Source organism: Neophocaena asiaeorientalis, unplaced genomic scaffold, assembly GCF_003031525.2.
Source record: "Neophocaena asiaeorientalis asiaeorientalis breed wild unplaced genomic scaffold, Neophocaena_asiaeorientalis_V1.1 scaffold40, whole genome shotgun sequence".
Lineage (NCBI taxonomy): Eukaryota > Metazoa > Chordata > Mammalia > Artiodactyla > Phocoenidae > Neophocaena > Neophocaena asiaeorientalis.
Window position 1 is genome coordinate 13,936,715 of NW_020185335.1, and position 23,050 is coordinate 13,959,764.

Below are 23,050 nucleotides of genomic sequence, written 5' to 3' on the forward strand. Positions count from 1 at the left end.
TAATTTTTTTTTTTTTTAAAAAAGGAAACTTACAGCTGCGGGAGGGAGAAAAAGTCCCTTATCTTAGTTTTGTCACCTGTAAAATGGGAATGACAACTGTGACCTACACCTCAGAGCTGTTCTAAGGAATAAGTGCAATATTCATGTGGCACAGTTAATATAGTGCCTGCGACATATGAAGCATTCAATAAATCGTACCTAGCTATGTTTACATCATCATCATCACCATCACCACTATGACCACCCTATAGTTAAGTGTGCCTAGATGGTAGCAACACCCCATTCCATAATCCAACATTCAAACACAGGTTCCCCTCCTGGACATGGGGGTAGAATGCTCAAATGTGAAACATTCTGGGACTGAAGGCAGATACTCAGCATGCATCACCCCTCTCTACTCCCATGCCTGCAACAGACATTGCTAGTTGATCACAGAACTCAGATGCAGTCTCATCCTCATTCTTGACACACCACTCAGACCCACCAACAGATCAGAATTGGCCCAGGAGATGAAATATATCTACCCACTGAGACGTCCATGCCACTAGAGGCAATGGGCTTAAATTGTAAGAAGTAATTGGGCTGCCATCTGTTAAGGGACAGGCTGAATGGATTCCTGATTAGCCAGCAGAACTTTAGCTCAGGGTCCAAGGTTTTAAAAGCAAATCCAGGTTCACTCAAAAAGTATGAGAAATGCAGTAAGATATCCGGAACTGAGCCCCAGGACATTAATGGGAAAGTTGGTGAAATTTGAATACCATCTACAGTTTACTTAAGAGCAATGTTCCTTAGTTTTGGCAAATCTAAAGTTATTACAAAATTAAAACTTTACTTAAAAATTAGTCTGACTGACACAGGAATAGCCAGGACCTGGAACCCAGCTAGCTGCTTCACCTGGAAGACAAGGTGACCAAAGCTTCAATCCCCAGAGCTAACCTGGAATAACCATGTCATGTAACCATGACAACCGTAAGTGCCCGATTTTCTAGGATCTTCCCAATTTCCAATATTCAGATATGATACCGACTAACACTGATAGGTATAAACCTTCCTGTATAATTTTTGGTTTCCCTTCATGGAATACTCTTCAAAACAAACAATTTATTTGACTATCTTTTAAGATTTTTTTCTTATAAACTCATACATCTGAGAAAAAAAATTTTGTCAGTCTGTAGGTCTCAATTTTTCTTTGTTTGATAACATGATCACAGTCTATAGAACCTCAGTGCCTTCAAGCTCTGAGGCTCTGTCCCTTCACATCTGTTCCATTCACTACTCACCCCTTTGGAAGGAGACATCCCTGGGTTGAACCCACACTCACTCAGTGACCAGCTGTGTGACCTTGGGCAAATCACTATACCTCTCTGAGCGCCTCCATTACCTCACCTGTTAAAGGAAGGCTGAATTAAGACCATGCATGTAAAAAGTCTGTGGAACAGGTAGAGGTGGGAAACAGTGAATAGTAGCTATCACCATTGTTGGCACTCAAAAAATATCAGTTCACCTCCCTTCCTCTTTCCCACCACAGAAAAGCAAAACGTTCTGATGTAATCATTAGTAACTGCAGCAAAGAAGGCTGTCTAGCTCATTTCATAGAAGCATCTTCTCACATCCTACATTCCTGAGCACATTCATGATCATCTTCCCACCTGATAGGTGGGTATTAACTGAGCGAACATCTCCAACGCTTACTAGGTCCAAGATACTTTCCTGCAGGAAGAATCAACCAAGTAGATGGCCAAGGCTGCAGTCATAAAGGCTCTACAGGAGCAGAAGGATCTTCAGCCAGGTTCACTCAAGTGGCTTTTGAGGTTGAGGTTCCTTACCATGTGGCCCCTCCACAGGGGTGCTCAGGACATGGCCGCCAGCTTCCACAAAAGAAAGGATCCAAGAGAGAAGGGGAGAGGGCAGGGAGAGAGACAGAGAGACAGATAGAAAGACAGAGAGACAAAGAGACAGAGAGATGGAGGAAGAAGGGCGGTGGGCGGCTGGGGGGGGAGGATACACAAGGATGTGAATTCCAGGAGGTGGAACCACTGGGCATCATGGAGGCTGGCTGTCACGACCTGAGGTTTGTTCCCAAGGACAATGTCTGGGAGCACAGATGGGGGTGCCTATGTCATCCTCCAGGGCATGGTCAAGTGACTGCCATCAATTAGGACCGAAAGCAATCCTGAAAAGAATGAGAAGGCTGCGACTTGACAGTAAATGGGAAAGGTTGACACTGCTTCTCACTAGCTGCAACACAGCTGGCAGGTGTATACCTCAGGCATTAACACCTCCCTTGAGCGAGGGTAATTATTTCAGCACATTAGCAGGCTCGGCCTCATATGCATTTCAGAAACTCAACCAAGAATCAAAGCCAAGAGGTCACCCCTGCAGGTCGTTTTCAGATGGTCTTACATTTTATTTAAGAAGGAAGAATTTGGGATTGCATAAACAGGGGCCACCTGTGCCCAACCCACCGGGTCATAATCAGCTTCTCTCTCACCTGGGAGTACAGAAACCAGAGAGAAGCTTGAAAACCCCAAGCAAACTTCGGAGTGCTTTGAGGAGAGTGGGAAGGAAAGCAGCTATTTTAATAGGAAAATAAATGAAGTGATAATCTTTTTGTTTTTAATCTTTTCACTGTGTCCAGAGGTAGGAAAGTACAACCTGTGGCTTCCTCTCAGGCGAGCCCTTGGAACCCAGGCCCTCAGGGACACCCAGGGATCTAGAAGTCACAACAACTCAAGCAGGAAGGAGCAGCTCCAGGGGTCCAGCCTGTTGAGGCTCCTGCACATTTCACATGTGTGCTCTGAGAGGGAACAGAACCAGAGCACTCTACCTCAGTTTCCTCCTGTGTAAAGTGGGGTGAAAATTGTCTATTTCAGAGTATATTATTATTATTATTGATCATGGCTGTAACTTGGCTACATGTATTGAAGGCTTGCTTGCTCTAGGCCAGGCATTGGGCTTAACCTGTCACCAACACAGCCTCACTTGGCAAGTGAAGAAAAGGGAACTCAGAAAGGTGAAATCACTGGCCTCACCCACTGGCTGCCTGGACACACACACTGACCCCAGGACTGGTGGAATAGAGCAGGCCTCAGCCTGTGATAGGTGGGTAGATGGGTGGATGGGTGGATTGATGAACGGATTAGCAAATGGAGGAATAGGCCCACTGTACTGGTTGTGACAAGTCCAACTCCTTCCCTTAGAAGAAGTATTGGAAATTTCCGTGTGTTTGCTTTCTGCAGTCTGTGAAAATGTTCCACAGGAAAACAAGGTTTGGCTGTGAAATACTTCATCTTTTCCCGAGGAAAAACAGCACCTCTTTTCTCTTTCTTGTAAGTGAGGTAAAACATTTTACATGGCCCCAAACAGATCTAGCACCTTAAGGGTCAGGAGCTGGGGACTTCACCCAAACACATACATCATTAAAGTTCCCCTGAAGTTAATGTTACCACTGTTTTGTGCCCATGAATAAAGCATTAAACAAATATTGAGCCTGACACACCTCATTACCCAAGGTCGTTAAGCGGCTCAGGAACACCGCAAGCTACATTTGAAGCCAATTAAGAGGCCTCACACAAGGCACTGGAACCACACGAGTGGCTGGCACATCCCCCAGCACATAGTAGGCACCTCGTAAAACACAGAGAGCAAGTCAACAGGATCCCCCTGCCCTGATTCCACCAACATGCTCTGTCTTGGATCCCAGCCCACAGGTCCCCAAGGCTGCATGAGACACAAACCACAGCACTCAGAGTTAAGAACAGCTGTGAGCACAAAAAGCAAATGATCTACACCAATGATAAATACCAATGATTCAGGTTTTGTTTTCAATTATTTTTTTTATTGTGGTAAAATGCACAAAATTTACCACCTTTGCCACCTTTAAGTATATACTTCAGTGGTATTAAATACATGCGTAATGTGGTATTATCACCACCATCTATATCAAGAACACGTCCAACTTCACCAGCTGAAACTATTTGAGGACCCTTGAGATTCCATATGAAATTTAGGATGTGTTTTTCCATTTCTGCAAAAGACATCATTGGCATTTTGATAGGGGTTATGTTGAATCTGTAGATCACTTTGGGTAGTGTTGACATCTAAAGAATATGAAGCCTTCCAATCCATGAACATGGGATATCTTTTCAATTACTTGTGTCTTCTTTAACTTCTTTCACCAATGGCTTTAGTTTTTAGTATACATGTCTTTCACCTCCTTGGTTAGCTTTATTCCTAAATATTTTATTTTTTGATGGTACTGTAAATGGAATTGTTTTATTACTTTCCTTTGGGGATTGTTCATAGTTAGTGTACAGAAATGCAAGTGATTTTTGTGTATTGACTTTGCATCCTGCTACTTTGCTGAGATCATTTATTAATTCTAACAAGTTTGTGAAATCTTTAGGATTTCCTACATATAAGATCATATCATCTGTGAAGAGAGATCATTTTAATTCTTCCTTTCCAATTTGAATGGCTTTCGTTTCTCTTTCTTGCCTAGTTGCTCTGGCTACCACTTCCAGTACATGTTGAATAAAGTGGTGAAAGCGGGCATCCTTGCCTTGCTCCTGATCTTAGAGAAAAAGCTTTCAATCTTTCACCACTGAGTATGGTGTTAGCTGTGGGGCTTTTATATATGGATTTTAGTATGTTGAGATAGCTTCCTTCTATTCCTCATTTGTTGAGCATTTTTATCATGACAGTTGTTTTTATTTAACAAATAATTCCTTGGCACTTATCTGTCAGGAACTGTTTAAACTGCTTTATAATTATTAATTCATTTAACGGCCACAGCAACCTTATGAGGTAGAACTATTGTTATCTCCATTTTATAGATGAGGAAACCAAGGCACAGACCAAACACACAGTAAGCTGTAGAACTAGGATTCAAACCAGACCACCCAGCTCAGAGTCCATGTTTGAAATGACCAGGAACCAGAAGAGAGGTCAGCAGGTTGAATATTTATCATATTACAGACACTTTAAACTTACCACATTACCTAATCCTTCCCCAAACTGTATGATGTAGATATTTGTAAACCCATCTTACCCCTGGGAAACTGAGGTACAGACACTTAGGAAACTTGCCCAGGGCCACACTATTAGTGAGAGATAAAGGCTGGGTTTGAATTTAGTATGTTTAGACTATGGAGCCACAGAGCACCCTGACAACTCCTCAGTGGTGGGAGTGGCGAGGAGGAGGTCCTCCAAGGTTCTGCACCAGAAGATCACAGACTGTGGGATCCCGAAGCTGGCCCTCCTAGGCTGTAGAGAGCCTCTAGTACATGATCACTGATGGCAGAAAGATGACCCGGAGACAAGACTTGGGGGAGGGGGGAGGAGAAAGGTGGGTAAGAGGGAGGCAGGAGAAGGAAGGAGAGGAAATGAGGAAATGGGAGAGGAGAAGAGGGAGGAAGTGGTGGCTGGGGGGTGGGGGTGGTAATGACACTAGAACCCATTTTTATTGCTATAGCACATGTTCAATCATGTAGGAATACCTAAGTATCATTTTAGTGACCAGATCACAGTCTTTCTGCATGGTGTGTATTCTCAACTTTCTGCCATCCGAAAATCCCAGTGGTAGAGAATGTCCCGTTTGCTGGTGCCCTGGATGACCCGGAACATGCAGGTGGCAGGACCCACTGCAGCCAGCCCCCCTTCTGCTTCAGTCTCCATCCTCCCCACCCACACCCACACCCACTCCCCAGGTGACTGCATCCAGCCGCAGGGCTCCAAAACAAGCCAGCTGGTAACTCGGATGTACACCTCTAGCCCAGACCTCACCCTTCCACGCAGACTCGGTTCTAACAGCCACGCCAACACCCCCACGTGGCTCCTCTGCAGTGCCCACCACTCCCACTCCTTCCCCCTACTCTCCCAGCCCAGCCAGTCCACCAGTATCTCAGGCTCATTCCCACCATCCCAGGTCGCAAGGCCACCTCTCCTCAGCCAGTTATCAGCATGGCCACCAGAGGGAGCGAGTTAGTATCCAACCTGGGGCCACTCAGTCAAGGAGCTTCCAAAGGGTTTTCCCAAGTCAGAATAAACCCTAAGTCCCTCCCATGAGGCCAAGGCCTCAGGACTGGACCTGAGCTGACCTCCAGACCTCCATTCCTGACCACAGTCCACTTCATTCTCCACTCTAGCCACACTGGGCTCCTGAACTTCTTCACACTCCCTGCATGTCCACCCTCAGAGCCTTCGCACCCGCCACCCCTCTGGCACTCTGTCCCCACACTCGCCCCATTCAATCCTCTGCCCAGGGTCTCCTCTTCAGAGAGGCCCCCAACCCAATCACCACCCATCCTTTTTCTGCTTCGCCTTTCTTGCTAGCACTGTCACCACCTGACCATCTCTTTGCTTACATATATTTTATTGTCTTTCACTTTCTGTTGAGTCAGACCTGCTTGAGAAGAAAGCAGTGTCTACAAAATGGCACATCTCGGTCCCCAATTTTGTCCACTGATGACAACTGGAGGCCCATGAGGGTTGGGGCATTGCCGTCCCAGCTCATAAATGTTAGTGACTCAGGGACCCACACAAGTCAGCATGTGCTGAGTTTTATGCCTGGCTAACTTTCCGTGCTTCACACATGCCCTTGGCCATGACCTCAGCCGCATTACTGCTGCAAGTCCAAGGACATTCCAGTTAAAGATGCCTCGCTCTTTTGTCTTGTTTTGTTTTGTTTTTAGTATGTTGACCGGCATTGTCAGCTGTCCTCAGCTGGAACCACACGGGATGACAAAGGCTATGGACAGACCACTTCCAGCAGAGGCAGTGCAAACACCAGCAAACTTGTAAGGAGCTGCTCACGCCTCAATTAAACAATGCCAATTAAAATGACACAGCAACAGCATGCTTTACCTCTCAGGCTGGCAGAGATTCAAAAGAGGAGGAATGCCCGGTGCAGGTATGGGGAAGGGAGGCCCTTTCACTGCTGTGTGGTAGGGTCGCATCATAGAGGCACTCTGAGAAACGTCAATACACCTGTGTCACAGAAATAGCAGACAGGAGTCGCCGCACAACCAGCACTCATGGCACTGCCCCGCGTGCACAGGTCTCTTCAGACACATGTCTACAGTACACACTCCCAAACATATTTGACAATGGAACCCTCTAAGAGCACCGAACATAGTGAATGTTCCGTGGAATGCATTTTGGAAAGAATTGCTATCTGGAAAACTTCCAGCAATAGTGAAGCTGCGATATAGGCTAGGAAGGTATCAGCATTTAAAAGAAACAGGGTTATGGGACAGATCCCGGTTCTGTGTGGTCTTGTGTGGTCCCTTGTAGTCCCATGTGATCCCATGTGGCCATGGGTGGTCCTGTGCAGCCACAAAAGACCCTCTCTGGGACAACAGTTTCCCCTTTTTCAAAAACAGGATAACAATAATTATCTCAGCTTCCAAGAATTAAATGTGAGAATTGTAAGAATTACATGAGGTCCCAGGAGTAAAAGTACATAATTTAGTACTTTTTAAATCTGTATATCACATGTTTCTCTATTCTCAAAATTTTCCAAAGCAAACTGTACTGTTTTTTAAATTAAACTTTTGAGATATTTGTACATTTACATGAAAGAGAGATGCCATGTCACCCTTTCCAGTTTGCCCCAACTATAGTCTTGCAAAACTATAATACAATCTCAAAGCAGAACATTGATAAAGTCAAGATAGAGGATATTTCTTTCACCTCGAAGATGCTTCATGTTGCTCTTGTATAGTCACACCCACATCCCTCCCACCTCACCCTCTCCTGAATCCCTGGTAACCACTACTTTGTTCTCTATTTCTATAATTTTATCACTTCAGGAATGTTATACGGGACAACTGGATATCCACATGCAAAAGAATGAACCCCGACCCCTACCCTCACACCATATACAAAAATTAACTCAAAATACGTCAAAGACCTAAATGTCAGAGCTAAACTATAAATCTTTAGGGAGAAAACATGAGTAAATCTTTGTGACCTTGGATTAGGCAATGATTTCTTAGATATGACCATATATCCTAAAGCACAAGCAACCTAAGAAATAATTGAAAATTGGATTTCACCAAAATTAAAACCTTTTGGACTTCAAAGGATCATCAAGCAAGTGAAAAGGCAACCAGCAGAAGAGGAGAAAATATTTGCAGAAGATCTATCTGATAAAGATCTAATATCCAGAATATATACAGAACACAAACTCAACAGTGACACAAAGAAAGAGATAACCAATCAAAATATACGCAATTGGTTTGAACAGACATTTCTCCAAAGAAGCTATACAAATGGCCAATAAGCACATGAAAATATGTTCAGTGTCATTAGCCATTAGGGAAATGCAAATCAAAATCACAATGAAAGGGCTTCCCTGGTGGCGCAGTGGTTGAGAGTCCACCTGCCGATGCAGGGGACGCGGGATACCATTTCACACCCACAAGGATGGCTAAAATCAAAACAACGTATAATAACAAGTGTTGACAAGGACACAGAGAAACCAGAAAGTTTATACCTTGCTGGTGGGAATATGAAATACAAAATGGTGTACAGTTTTCCACCGTGGAAAATTGAGGCAGCTCTTCAAAACATTAAAGAGAGTTACCTATGGCTCAGCACTCCTAGGTACATACCCGAGAGGAATGAAAACATGTTGACACAAAAATCTGTAAACAAATGTTCACAGCAGCATTATTCATAATAGCCAAAAAAGTAGAAACAAAACAATGTCCACCAACTGATGAATGGATAAACAAAATGTGGCATGTCCCTAAAATACAATATTATTCAGCCATAAAAAGGAATGAAGCAGACTTCCTGGGTGGTCCAGTGGTTAAAACTCTGCGCTTCCACTGCAGGGGGCGTTGGTTCAATCCCTGGTCGGGAAACTAAGATCCCACATGTCGCAACACAGCCAAAAACAAAAAGGAATGATGAAGCACTGACACATGCTACAATGTGGGTGAGCCTTGAAAACATTATGCCAAACAAAAGAAAGCCAGACACAAAGGACACATATTATATGATTCCATTTATATGAAATGTCCAGAGTCGGAAAAGTGAGAAAGTAGGTTACTGGTTTCCAGGGGTGGGGAGAGAAGGGAAGGGGGAGTGAGTGCTTAATAGGTATAGGGTTTCTTTTGGGGGCAAAAAAGGTCTGGAATTAGATAGTAGTGATGATTGCACAACCTTGTAAATATAGCAAAACCCACTAAATCATACACAGTAAAAAGGTGCATCTTATGGTATGTGAATGATATTTCAGTTTTTAAAAATTCAAATTACATGCAATTTTATGTTACTTAAAGTGAGACCCACATGAAACAGGTGCTAAAACCATTTCAGGATCCTCGTCCAGAGGATCTGCTGTCCTTGCAAAGGGAAGAGAGACTCAGTGATGGGCCCCCTCCCACAGGGGCACAAAGGTGAAGAACAAGTCCCACCTTCACAAAGGAAAATCACAGGTTATCATTTTTTTTTTTTTTTTTGCGGTACGCGGGCCTCTCACTGCTGTGGCCTCTCCGGCCGTGGAGCACAGGCTCCGGACGCGCAGGCCCAGCGGCCATGGCTCACGGGCCCAGCCACTCCGCGGCATGTGGGATCTTCCCAGACCGGGGCACAAACCTGTGTCCCCTGCATCAGCAGGCGGACTCTCAACCACTGTGCCACCAGGAAAGCCCAAGGTTATCATTTTTAAAGTAGCCATTTTAAGAGTTTCACAAATAACATTTATTGACTGTATTCCTAATGGAATCCCACCCGCATTCACACAACTCCACTACAACTAAGAATCACCTGATGATAAATAATCTGGATTGACTCTTGGATGTGAATTATATGATCTGAGAAAACAGTGGCTATTACAGACTCTTCCTGATGTGATGGCTTTCGTTAAAGACCTTGAGTATGACTAACATTTGTGTTGATGTTCTTGACAGCAGCTGTTGATTCCAACTTCAAACCTAAAACAACTGGCTAGAAAGCAAAGAGAAAGGCAATTACTAGGAACTGCCCCCCAAACTGAAACCACATTGCCCTTTCAGGGCCTGTTTGGGGAACCTCCGAGGGGTGGAGGGTGAAGGAAACCCCACCACAGAGCGGGATGTACGCTTGGTCCCTGAGAAGCCCAGGCGGAAAACAGGGTGCAGCCTTGGCTGGCTCACTTTCCAGCTGTGGGACCTGAGGCGACGCGCTCAACCCCCAGAGCCCACTCTCCCTTCTGGAACTCCGAGGAGAATCCCAGCTTTGCAGAACTGTGGAAGGAATCAAATAAAATGAAGGCTACGGCAAGTCCAGCCACAAAGGCAAGTGCTTGACTCATCACTACTCTTCAGGGCTCCCTGTCGGGCAGTTCAGAGCTCACCTGATCTCCTGAGGTCTCTGAAGTTCTAGCAAGTCTCTGCCAGGCCAGCAGATGGGCCAGCAGCCTCTCCTGAGATAGGCTGGGCGTGTGCTTTGGGGGATCTCACAGGGCACCCCACATACACCTCAGGCAGGTAAGATATTTCTCCTAAACAGGTGATTGGTGCCTGACCTCTGCCCTAAGATCCTGGCTCTGGATCTCTTATAAAAGCATTAGCAATTAGCTCTGGATCCTCTTATAAAAGCATTAGCAATTTTCCTTTGGCCCACCTGGACCAACTACTTAACACAGACCATCTACAGACAAGTTTCTTTCTTTGCTCTTCCCAGACTGGGAACCAGGGAGTCCAACTAAATTTGACATCGAGATGGCAAACACAGACAGAAAGATGAAACTTAAGAAAAAAAAAAAAGAAGGAAATCTCACAATGCTGCCCCACTAAGGTTCACAGATCACGCAAAGCTGGCGGACCCCCGCCCGGCCCCTTCCTGGGGGCACTCGCCCTAGAGAAGTTGCAGCCCAGGTCCATAGAGGCACTTCTATGCAGATGTGCGTCACAACATCGTACGTGACCGCAGGGAGTGCCCAGTACTAGGAGAGCGGACAAGCAGGATGCTGGCAGAGGAATTTCCACTTCCAGACAAGACGGTGGGACAAAGACAGGGCTACCTTCCCGTCTGAACAACCAGAAAACTAGTCAGAAGACATCTGAAACTGTTTTCAGATACTGGACACTTTCTAGAACATTCCCCTTACAACGGTGTGGAGACGGACAAAAAGCAAACTAGTCAATATGCAAATTCCAACTGTGCACATTCGCATGCTGATATGTATTTGCATATTTACACACCTGTGTGTGTGTGCACGTATTTACATATAGGTGTGATAAAAGAAACACGAAGAAGGGGGTGGATGGCGGTAATGGTTGGGGACATGGGTAAACTGGGGCAGCGGAGTTTAGAGATGGAGGAGGAGAGCTTTTTCCAAGAAAACTAAAGCAAACAACCACGTAAGGGGACACCCTGTCTTGAAACTGAAGTCGCCCTGGAGGCTTCCTGGGTGGTGGTGGGGGACTGAGTGGGGTTCCCGGTGAGAAACACAGGCCTGGGCAAGGACAGTGGGTCCGAGGCCAGAGAAAGGGCTTTTCAATATGGAGCCTTGATGGTTGGGGCTGGGCTGGGGGAGAGGGGAGAGGCAGCAGGTCCCCTGAGGGCGCGATGCGCTCAGACCTCAGAAGGCTGGCTAGTCGAGCTGGCTTAAAATCCACTTCCAACCCCAACACAACAGAAATCTGCAGAAACTGGAACCAATGGTCTTTTGGGGGCAGGGGAATTTGGGAACTTGGGAACAGGGAAGAGGGGAGGAAAGAAAAGTGGGTGGTCCCAAGACGCCCCACCTCCCCACCATCAGCCCTGGCCCTGGCGTATCTGGATTGCTCTTCCCTTGCATTTTCTGGAAGAAGATACCTGTGTCAGGTGTGAGCAAGAGTCCAGACAATGGTAACAACATAACAGGAATCATGGCCGTGCTCATCTCTCACCCTCTGCTGAGCAACAACCAAGTTGTCCCACAACCTCAACTCAACTAAACCCTGGGAGTGAGATGAGCCCAAGGCCACCACTGCCCCACCCGCACCTGCTCACCGGAGGGCCACGATGACACTCAGTAGGGCCTGGAGGACGATCAGGAGGCTGAGGCTCAGGGGCAGGAGGGAGGCCGGGAGGCTTGCTGGCTGCCCCGGGGACACCGGCGCAGCCTGGTGAAGGGCCTGGAGCTGCTGCCACTTGAGGAGACGGCGCCCTTCACCATCACAGATTCTCCAGCGGTTGTACCCAGAGCGCACATCCAGGGGGACTCCTAGGCAGAGAAAGAGAGTCAGGCCTCAGCGGGGTGTGGGGACAGGATGCTCTCAAGTCTGCACCCATGAGAGAGCCCTCTGGAACCCAGGGCAAGGAAACCAGGTGTCCCAACAAGGCAGGTCACAGCCCAGGGGTGTGCCCACTGAGATGAAGAGAGCACTGCTGTTTGTTTGTTTCTAGGGTGATTGCGGGGCCTCGTGGCTGTGTTTTCGGAGTCTTTATCTTTTAGAGCTGCCTACTGAAATATTTATGAATGAAATGATATGGTAGTTAGCTGGGATATGCTCCACATTAATCTTTTTCATTTTTTTTTTTTTTGGAGGTGGGGATGGAGTGGGTGAAGCACATATGAAACCACATCTACCAGGAGCTGACCATGGCTATAGATGAGAGACGGGAACTTGGGCTTTAGTGGAGTATTTGAGATTTCCCATAATAAGCAGTTAACAACAACCACATCTACAAACAGAATTCAAACACCTCCACCTCCTTGACTGATGCTCTTCAGCTTTTTCAAGACCTGCTTTTGTCACATGTGACCCTCTTGATGTTATATCTCTTATTTACTTTATTACACTATTAATATGTTACTACTATAAAAGGTACCCTCTAATTATACTAATATAAAATGCGCTCAATATAAAGTATATTTTCCTTATAAAAAATTCTACCACAAAAGCATAAAGAAGAAAAGCACATGAGCCCTCTATTTACAAGGAAAATACAAGATCAGAAACACAGATTTTCTCTTTAAAATGGAAATCAGCTGGATTTGAGGCCAAGGGGACCATCCCATATTTTTAATCACTCTGTACAAAGCTCAGCTCAAGGAGAGAAGGATCCCTATCTTCCTGGCAGCAGTGAGACTCGCACTCTCACTCCTGTCCTATGAACACCTTCTGGCTTGAATGGGTTTGAGGCTTGAAACATTAACATAAATCACCTGAACTATAAAACAATGGCTGGAGTAAAAATTAATACTGGTTTTTAACAACGTATCAGTGGATGCGTTATTCAACAATAAACTGACTGAACTTTTAGACTTTCTTAAAGATGCAGAGTGTTCAAAGCCAAAAACAACCAATAAAAATAAGCCCATAAATCGGTGCTTACAGGGTGAGAAGAGTACTTTCTCCGGTGGTTCTCGTTCTCCTGCCTGTTTTCTGTTTTTGATAAAGTGATTTCTGGCTCTTCCACCTGAAGCTTGAGGCAACGTATTGCTACCTGTTTTGCTCATCATGCACCCCACCAAGAGCCTCTCTTTGCTGGGCCTGACCTGCCCCCTTCCCCACCCACAGGGGTTACCTGTGACTGTCAGCTGAGACAAATGATACCAGTCTTCACCTACGCACAAACAGAGCTTTCATTTTTAAAACTGACATTAATGGAGTCCTATTGCCCGGGCTACAATGACTTCTTTTCCTACACTGCAATGTGTGTGGGAGTCCATTTCATCATCCCTAACGGTTGCAAACTCTAGGCAGCTGGTGCCACATTTCAAATGCACCCCCATTCATGTCCATCCTCCAACTGAGAGACACTTAGGTTGCTTCCAGTTTTTTGCCAAGGAAATCACTGCCGCAGACAGACGTGCGTGGAGTGTCTACATGTATTACCCAGATGTGGGCTTGTTGGATTAAAGATACCTCCAAACCTCCCGCCAAAGGCCGTGACAATTCGTGCTCCTCCTAACTGTGCTACTTTTAAAATCAAGAAAAAACTAGGTATCTTCTGCATGAAGAGGTAGGCGTGTGGGATAGTGGCTGCTCGTTTCCCAAGCACTCTCCCCCTTAGCTGAGTGCCCCTGGGCGGGCCTCTCAAATCACCTGCACATCACAGGAACCCCATGTCAGACATCCAACCTCTCGGTACCCGTCCAGTCCCTCCTTCACAGAGTCCATCAAGGGGACTCACTATGCCCTCTGGCCCCAGCACGAAAAGGGGAGGGTGTGATCTGAGCCAACAAACTGTCCACTCCTTTGCTCACATGCAATGCAGAGAAAGCACACGTGTCGGCTATCTGCAAGGGAAAGCACCTCCGCTCATTTTAGAGACAAAGAAAGCAAAGGTGCGGGTGGAGACACCTCCTCCTGGTGCACCGTGACCATGCACGTGAATACATGCACACCTCAGGCCGCAGATAGACGGATATGCGAACACACCTTTGCATGACTACACACTGCACTGTGAACATACGAACATGCGGGTATGTGCTATGCCTGTCATGAACATATGAACGTATGAATATACTGTATGATGAATATATGCATAAATGTGGTGCCATGAACATATAACGTGTCATGAATATATGAAAGTAGGAATACATCAGCATACAAACATATATACTACGTCATAAATACATATTTATACACAACACATACATACACATACCATATCATGAATTACAGAAGAGTAGAGCTTAAAAAACACTTCAGATACCACCTAACCCCAGGTTGCAAATTGGTTTCTTCCTGAGAGCCAATGTTGATAACTGGTAGAGTCTGAGTCTTCTCTGGGTTCACTGGGAAAACATGGGGGATGATTAGTGATGCCTGGTGAGGGTAGGGGTGGGAGAAGTGGTGTGTGCGCCAGTCTGTGGTCTTCTTTGTCTTACACCCATCTGGGGATGACAGAAGTCTCCCCCACCCCATCATGAGGTCCATGAGACCCCCGCCTTCCTTGGGGACAGGGAAGGGATGAGACACGTGAGCAATGAGTTACCTGGGATGCCTTTAAAACTCTGCTGCCTTTTCACCACCTAAGATAAAAGATAAGGATGTGGGCAAGCGTTGTCAGCCCCAGTGATCCACCAAGAAGGGGTCCCAGTGATTTGGCCTGGAAACCCCCTGGAAGGGGTCCACGGCCAGCTCAGAATGCAAGTTGTGTTCTCCTTTTAAAAAGCCTCTGGGTCTTAATTCTGGGGGCAGTATGCTACTTGATGACAGAAAACCAGCAGCTGGAATGTGGGTGAAGGCAGAAGGAAGCCTCTAACTCCAGAAGAGCTTGCTCAGAAAGCAAGGGAGAGAAGTGGCCCTGGAGCTGAGTTGGGCTGGACCTGGCTGACCATCTCCCACCACAGTTGCTGGCCTGGAACCCAGAGCTGTGGAGGTACCAGACAGAGCCAAAGAGCAAGGGCAGACACTCGAGCAGTGGTCCTTCCCCAGCACCCTCCCTCCAGGCCTGCCAGGCTGGGGCTACAAGTGCAGAATGCTCAGACAGGTGGAGAGAGCTGAGGGGGAGAGGAGGCAAGGGGAGGGAGGAGGGGTGGGAAGGAAGAGGGAGGGAGGTGAGGGAGGTGGAGAAGAAGAGGAAAGAGGGAGGAGAAGGCAGAAGAGGAGAAGGGGACAGAAGACATGGCCGGAAAGGTGACAGCGGCAGTGGGCGCCCTCATCAGAAAGCAGTGCACCCCACCCTTCCCAACACCACCAGGACACCTGGCCTGGGCCTGCCCTGAGTACCACTTGCCTCCTGCATTCTGCTGCCCTAGGCCACGGCTTCCAGAGGGCCCCCAGACATCAACGGAGACCACTGTGGGGAAAGAACCCAGCACCCTTTCCCTCACCTCTGGCTCCCTCCTTAGCCCGCCTCTCACTCTCAGGCCTCGCTGCCATGCGAGCCTCCCTCTTACCTTCTTGTGAGACCTCAGGACCTGGGGCACCCAGTAGGGCATCACAGCCTCATCCCTAGGCATCGGGAGGCGGCCCCCAAAGTGGTGGCATGGGCAGGGGCATGCCTTGGTGGTTTGGGGGACATAAAACCAGACCGTCTTTTGGATCTAACAGAGGAAGGGAAGAGAAGGTCCAAAGCGGGGTAGAGCCACGCCCCGGACAACCTCAGCCTCGCGGACAGGGCCCTGGAGAGCGCCTCTCCTATGCCCCGCCCACAGCACACCCCGACAGCCCAGCTGAGGGAGCAGGCCCCCATTCCATGATATTCCCAGGAGTGGCTGGCACCCTCACGACCCACCACCTGCACCTCTGCAGTGGGGCATCTGCGTGGTACTGTGGCGGGACACATGGGTGGGAGTTGGGAGGCCTGGCTCTGTCCTGAGCCTGGCAGCCTCCAGGAACAACCCTTGGGCACAACGTTTAGCCTCTCTGAGCCTCAGCATTCTCGGCTAGAGAGACGGCTCTGCCAGAATCTTGACAACATTGGTCAGAGTCTAAAATGGATAGTCTTTGGTCCAGCAATTGCACTCCTGGGACTGTATCCCAGGAGGACACATGAGCATTTGCTCAAGAACACTCAGTACAGCACTGGCTGTAGTGACCAAATAGCCTGAATGCCTATAATAAAGGACAATAAATAATGGACGTGGGAACAGAGGGAATGGGTGGCCTTTGGAAAGAATGAGGCAGACCTGTCTGTCCTGACACAGAATGAGCATAGAGACACGATATTAAGTGGGAAATGCAGCACCGTATGCTACCACTTACATTTTTTTACAAAGGCGGGGGCGGGGGTGCTTCCCTGGTGGCGCAGTGGTTGAGAATCTGCCTGCCAATGCAGGGGATACGGGTTTGAGCCCCGGTCTGGGAAGATCCCACATGCCGCAGAGCAACTAAGCCCGTGCGCCACAACTACTGAGCCTCCGCTCTAGAGCCCGTGAGCCACAACTACTGAAGCCCACGTGCCACAACTACTGAAGCCCACGTGCCACAACTACTGAAGCCAGCGCACCTAGAGCCCGTGCTCCACAACAAGAGAAGCCACCGCAATGAGAAGCCCGTGCACCGCAAGAAAGAGTAGCCCCTGCTCGCCGCAACTAGAGAAAGCACGTGTGCAGCAACAAAGACCCAATGCAGCCAAAAATAAATGAATAAAATATAAATAAATTAAAAAGAAACCAATTTTGCTCATGGGGCAAAGCGGCCAGGCCCCAGGGATCAGCGAGTCCCACTTTGCCAGCAAAGAGTCTTGGTTGTGGGGTTGCGGGGGGAGTCAACCGGGGCTTCTGAGAATGTTTTATACCTGAGAAGAAAGAGAGAGTGGGAGAGTAAGCCTTTGGAAGACTCCGAAAGACTCACTTTCTGCCATGTGTAACACAGTGTAAAACAGACCCGTGGCCACCATCTAAAAACACTAGAAATGACAGCACAAACACTCTGAGTGGAAGGATGAAGAGAATCTGGATCCCTGAAGACATCATAAAGCCAAAAAACCAATCCTAGAAGAATCCTCTCTCTACCAAAGACCCTGGTTGAACCCACTGTGGGTCAGTTTTCTGTTTCTTGCACCTAACACTTCCCTGCTGATGGAACAGGAGCCTGAGGAGCAAGCGGAAAGGGGACTGGATATCCAGGCAGGGGCAAGGTCAAGAAGGACCCCAAGAGTTGTGTCAGGGAGTTTGGTCCATATTCTGAGGGAAATGGGTCTCCACGGGGGAGAGACAGGACCAGATATACGGTTTTAAAAGCTCACCAGCTACAGATCAGAAAATGGACAGTCAGAGTTAGAAAGGATGTAGGCAAGGAGACCAGCTGGGAGGCTGGGCAGTCACCCTGGTGAGATGTGCTGGGCACCGTGACTTCTATATTCCTTCCACCCTTACCCCTGACACCCAGCAACAAAACTCAGTGGGGAGAGTGCTGGAATCCGAGCCAGAGACCTAGATTCTAATCCCTGATCTGCTATGGACTGAGTGGGTGGTCTTGGACAAGCCCCCGTCCCTCTCTGGACCTCAGTTTGCCCATCTGCTAAAGGGAGATGATAATACTTACTCTGCCCAACTTTCAAATGATACAATGACCAACAGGAGGGACTGAGGCTATCACCTCTGCCTAGAACAATATGACTTAGTCATCTTGATACACTGACCCCTTTGAGAGTCGATTAAAAAAACAAGAAACGAGAGATTCCACATTCTACAATCACTACAGAGTCTACTGATGTTAAAAGGGCAATAAGGAAATATTTTGCACAATAAATTCAACAACACTGATATGACGGACAAAGTCCTCGAAGGGTATAAACTACTAAAGCTCACTCACGAAGAAACAGGTAAACTAAACAGCTCTGTATCTATGACAGAAATTACATTTGTAGTTGAAAACCTCCCCACAAAGGAAGCTATGGGCCCACGTGGCTTCACCAGCAAATTCTACCAAACACACAATGAAGAAATAATACCAATTCTACAGAAAGTCTTCCTGGAAATGAAAGAATACTTCCCAACTGATTCTATGATGCCAGGATTAATACATCATAATTAAATGGGTTTGAAAGGTTGGTTTAACTTTTGAAAACCAATCAATATAATTCATCACATTAACAAACCCTTAAAGGAAAACTATAAAATGACTTCAGTAGACACAGGCAAAATCCAACGCTCATTTCTGTAAAAGCTCTCAGCAAACTAGCAATAGAAGGGAACTTCCTCAGCCTGATAAAGGGCATCCAAACTTACAGCTAACATCATACTGAATGGTGAAAACTCAAACGTATCCTCTAAGATCAGGGGAAAAAAAGGATGTCTGTCTTCCCCACTCCACTTCAGTAGTTTACTAGAAGTTCTATCGTGTATCAGACAAGAAAAATAAATAAAAGGCATACAGATTGGAAAGGAAGAAATAAAACCATCTCAATCTGGAAATAACATAATCATTCATGCAGAAATTCTGATGGAATCTACAAAAACAGCTACCAGAATGAGTTTAACAATACTGTGGGATACAAGATCAAAATACAAAAATAAATGGTATTTCTAAATATTAGCAATGAGCAAACATAAACTGACTTTTAAGAACAATGTCATCAAAAATATGAAATACTTATAAATAAAACTGACAAAAGATGTGCAAGACCTGTACACTAAGAACTGCAGAATACTGCTGAGAAATATTAAAGAAACCTAAATAAATATAGAAATTACCATGTTCATGGATCAGAAGACTCAATATGGCTAAGAAGACAATTTCTTCAAAGTGATCTACAGACAATCCCAATCACAATCCCAGTAGGACATTTTTGTAAAAAATTGACAAACTGATTCTAAAATTCAAGTGGAAATGCCAAGAGCCTACAATAACCAACTGTGAAAAAGAAAAACAATGTTGGAGAGCTAACACTACCTGATTTCCAGACTCTTTATAATTATAAAGCCACAGTAATCAAGTTAGTGTAGTACTGGTATGAGGATAGACAATCAGATCAGCAAACAGAATACCGCAACAGAAACAGACCCGCGTGTATGTGGACAATTGGTTTTTGACAAAGGTGTAAAGGCAAGTCAGTGGAGAAAGGATGAGCTTTATGATATGTGGTATTAGAACAACTGGACATCCATGTACAAAAAATGAACTTCAGTCCATACCTCATGCCATATACAAAAACTGACTTAAAATGGACCACAGACCTAAATATAAACAGTAAGCTATAAAAATTCGAGAAGGCGGCATAGAAGAAACCTTTCTGACCTCGGGTTGGCAAAGCTTTCTTAGAAATGCATAGAAAGCATGATCCATTGTTGTGCTGGGGACAGGCACGCCTAAACAAGACTCAGGAAAGATTAAATTGATAAATTGGACTTCATCAAAATTTAAAACTTCTGCCCTTTGAAAGATAGTGATAAGAGGATTAAAAGACAAGCCAAAGACGCGGGGGCGGGGGGAACACTTGCAAATTAAATATCTGGTAAAGAACTTGTATTCAGATATATAAAAAACTCTCAAAGCTCACTAATCTAAAAAAAGCAACCCAAGTTTTTTAAAGGGTCAAAAAAGACATATCAAGTAAGATATGCAGATGGCAAAAATATATGACGAGATGCTCAACATCATGAGTCATTGTGGAAATACAAGTTAAAACCTCAATGAGAGGGAATTCCCTGGTGGTCCAGTGTTGGGACTCCGCGTTTTCACCGCCAAGGGTATGGGTTCAATCCCTGCTTAGGGAACTGAGACCCCGCAAGCTGTGCGGCCCAAAAAAAAAAAAAAAAAAAAAAACACACACACACACACAATGAGATACACACCTATTAAGATGGCCAAAACTTAACACTGACCAAACCAAGTGTTAGTGAAGATGTGAAGGAACCGGAACTTTATACATTGTTGGAGAGACTGTGAAATGGTACAACCACTTTGGAAAACAGTTGACAGTTTCTTAGAAAGTTAAACAGATACCTACCATATGAGGCAGCAATGCCTTTCCTAGGTACTTGCCCAGGAAAAATGAAGGCATGTTCACACAAAGACTTGTACACAAATGTCCACAGCAGTTTTATTTGTTGGACAAAATAGAAAAAGCTGGAAATGATCCACACACCCTTCACTGGATGAATGGATAAAATGAACTATCAATGCACGCAACCACGTGGATGAGTCTGAAAAATAATTATGCTGAGTAAAAGATGCCAGACAAAAAGAGTACATACTCGATGATTCCATCTGTATAGTGTGAGTTGGTGGACACTGGTGAGCAAAGCTGCCTTCCATTTATGTAACATTCAAGGAAACGCAGATGAATCTCTAGTGACAGAAACAGACCCACGGTAGCCTGAGGACCGCGGGGCAGAGAGGGTTGAGTGGAATTTCAAAAGGGCACAAGGAAACCTTCTAGGGTTGCGTACATGTACCGCACTACTCCATTCTATACAAGGGACTTGAGCACCCTGGATTTTGATATCCACAGGGGTCCTGGAACCAATCCCCTTTGAATGCCTAGAGATGACTGTACATCGTCACAATTGTAGTGGTGGTTTCACAGATGTGTGCATATGTCACCATTTATCAAACACTACATTTTACGCATGTGCCATTTATCATATGCCAATCGTATCTCCATAAATCTGAACCCCTGACTCAAGTCACCTACCTGCTTTCGGGGTCTCAAGGACAGAGGGACCCAGTAAGGCAGCACTGCCTCAGCCCTGCGCACCGGCAGGCGGCCCCCAAATTTGGCCTGGCGCTCACAGCAGATGGGCTCTCGGTGAACAGAGCTGGGGACAGGGCACATCTGAACAAGAGGCAGAAAAAAGAGAATTGAATGTGATGCTGCATTAGTGATGTGAGTCAAGGTACTCTCTGAAATAGTAAATCCACGCTCAGAGGGAGCAAGGTTAAGACAGGGCATCCAGGGGCAGGTGCAGGGACAGGAGCCTCAGCTCCCGAAGCTCACAAAGAGGCAGGCTATCTCGGCCTGCCCTGAGGCCCTCCAAAGTCACTTAGAGGGGGACCACCAGAGCCTGCAGACCAGGTATGCTGGGATGTGTGACCACTTACAGCCACATTACCATGAGCAAGTCTTGGATTTCCCCCCTAAAAACGGGGAAGTACAACCAACCCTAGCAGGGGTTGGGGGGGGGGGGGGATTGCTCTTTTTGTGGTAATCCATGTCAGTCTGCACACAGTGCTTTATGTTTGCAAAGGCTTCCACAACCATCCCATGTGACCCCACCACACCCACAGGCAGGAGCAGAGGAAAAGTCATCCTCTCCAGGGGCAGATGGAGCTGATGCCCAGAGCAGATACTTTAAGGGGCAACATTGGTTCTCCCAGGCCTCCTGAACCCCTGTCATGAAGAATTGAGCGGTGGGGGAGGCAGTGGGTGACCCTACATAGAGATTTGGGGGCTTGCATGGTCCCTGAAACCACGGACTCCCCCGTCTGACACACCCTCTCGTGAGATGCTGCTTCTGGACCCACATTCTCTGCTCTCCCCACCCCACAGGGGCGTGTCAGAGTTGGGGCAAAGTAGTTGAGATTTGCTTTCCTTACCGAATGATCTATGGGACACACTTCTTCCCCCAAAGTTTGAAATGTGCTTCTTTCCCTAGAAAAGAACAGGAAGGCTTAGAAAGTTCTGGGCTTTGTGTAAATTGGGAGCAGGAGTACTAGGGTGAGGGCCTGGGCCAGCTTGGCTCATACCATTAAACCCCAAGAGTGGAAGGGGTTATCATTCTGAGCCCACGAGGGTGCAGGGGGTCACAACAGAAGCAGGTATGTACACACTCATGCTAAGGTCTGGGCGTTCCCAGATGTCAAGCTATTGTGGAATCCTGCATCCCCAAACCTATGTGCTTCCGGCACACTAGAGCTAAACCCGTGCCAGGCCCTTTGGGAAAGACAGGAACATTCCAACCTGGTGAGAATTTTCCAGGACGTGGAGCCGCCAACCACAACACACGTGATGCTTTAACAGACACCCTGAGCATACTTGGAATACTGAAGGAAAATGTCGTCAAAGCTCTACATCTAAGGAAATTCCTTGCAGTATAAAAACCTGGGTGCTTTGTCTCTGGATGACAAAGCATTTGGGGCTGCAGAGACTCTGTTACTCTTCCCATTCTCCCCAAAACAAGTGGCTAGAATGTCGGCCACTGTATGGAGAGGGTCCAGTGGGCATAAAACCAACACAAAGCAAAGACCAGCTTCCCTGAGAGCGATGTATAACATGGAAATGGTGAAAGGGAGCTCACCATCGTATCACCGCTACTGCTATCTCACTACAGCAACAGCTTCGGGTCACTGAGCTCAACTGCCCCAGCTGACCCCTGACCACACAGGATGTGGGATGCTGCCCTGCACAGCACCCAAGCCCCCAAACGCTCGTGACAGCATTGCTGTTTCCTTGCGGGGGCCACAACCCCAGCCAAGAGGGTGAAGCCAGCTAGTGTCAGAGGCTGGCTCAGAATTGTAGTATAACCCAAGTCAACCCAATGAAACCCATCCTGGGACTGTGTTAAAATTACTGGGAGAGGGAATGTCCTTTTCTGTTGAGGCCGTAAGCCTCCGGACGTCTTGGTGGTCATTTTGCCTCCAGGAGGGGAAGAAAGCAAAGCCGAAGATGGAGACAAACAGTCCTTGACCACCGTCCTCGAGCATCTGGACACATCCATTCCTGACGA

General features: G+C 46.7%; 1 protein-coding gene across 1 annotated transcript in view; it reads right to left on the bottom strand.

Moving 5' to 3' along the window:
- The window catches only part of CUNH16orf95 (chromosome unknown C16orf95 homolog), a 63,232-nt gene that overhangs the window by 38,417 nt on the left and 1,765 nt on the right, over positions 1-23,050 (bottom strand). The window contains exons 2-6 of the mRNA XM_024735733.1: positions 21,921-21,975; positions 21,019-21,159; positions 15,833-15,979; positions 14,926-14,962; positions 11,989-12,202 (exon numbers count right to left, since the gene is read on the bottom strand). Of these exons, the coding sequence (XP_024591501.1) occupies positions 11,989-12,202; positions 14,926-14,962; positions 15,833-15,979; positions 21,019-21,159 (539 nt within the window). The 5' untranslated portion in view covers positions 21,921-21,975. The remainder of the gene's footprint in view (positions 1-11,988; positions 12,203-14,925; positions 14,963-15,832; positions 15,980-21,018; positions 21,160-21,920; positions 21,976-23,050) is intronic.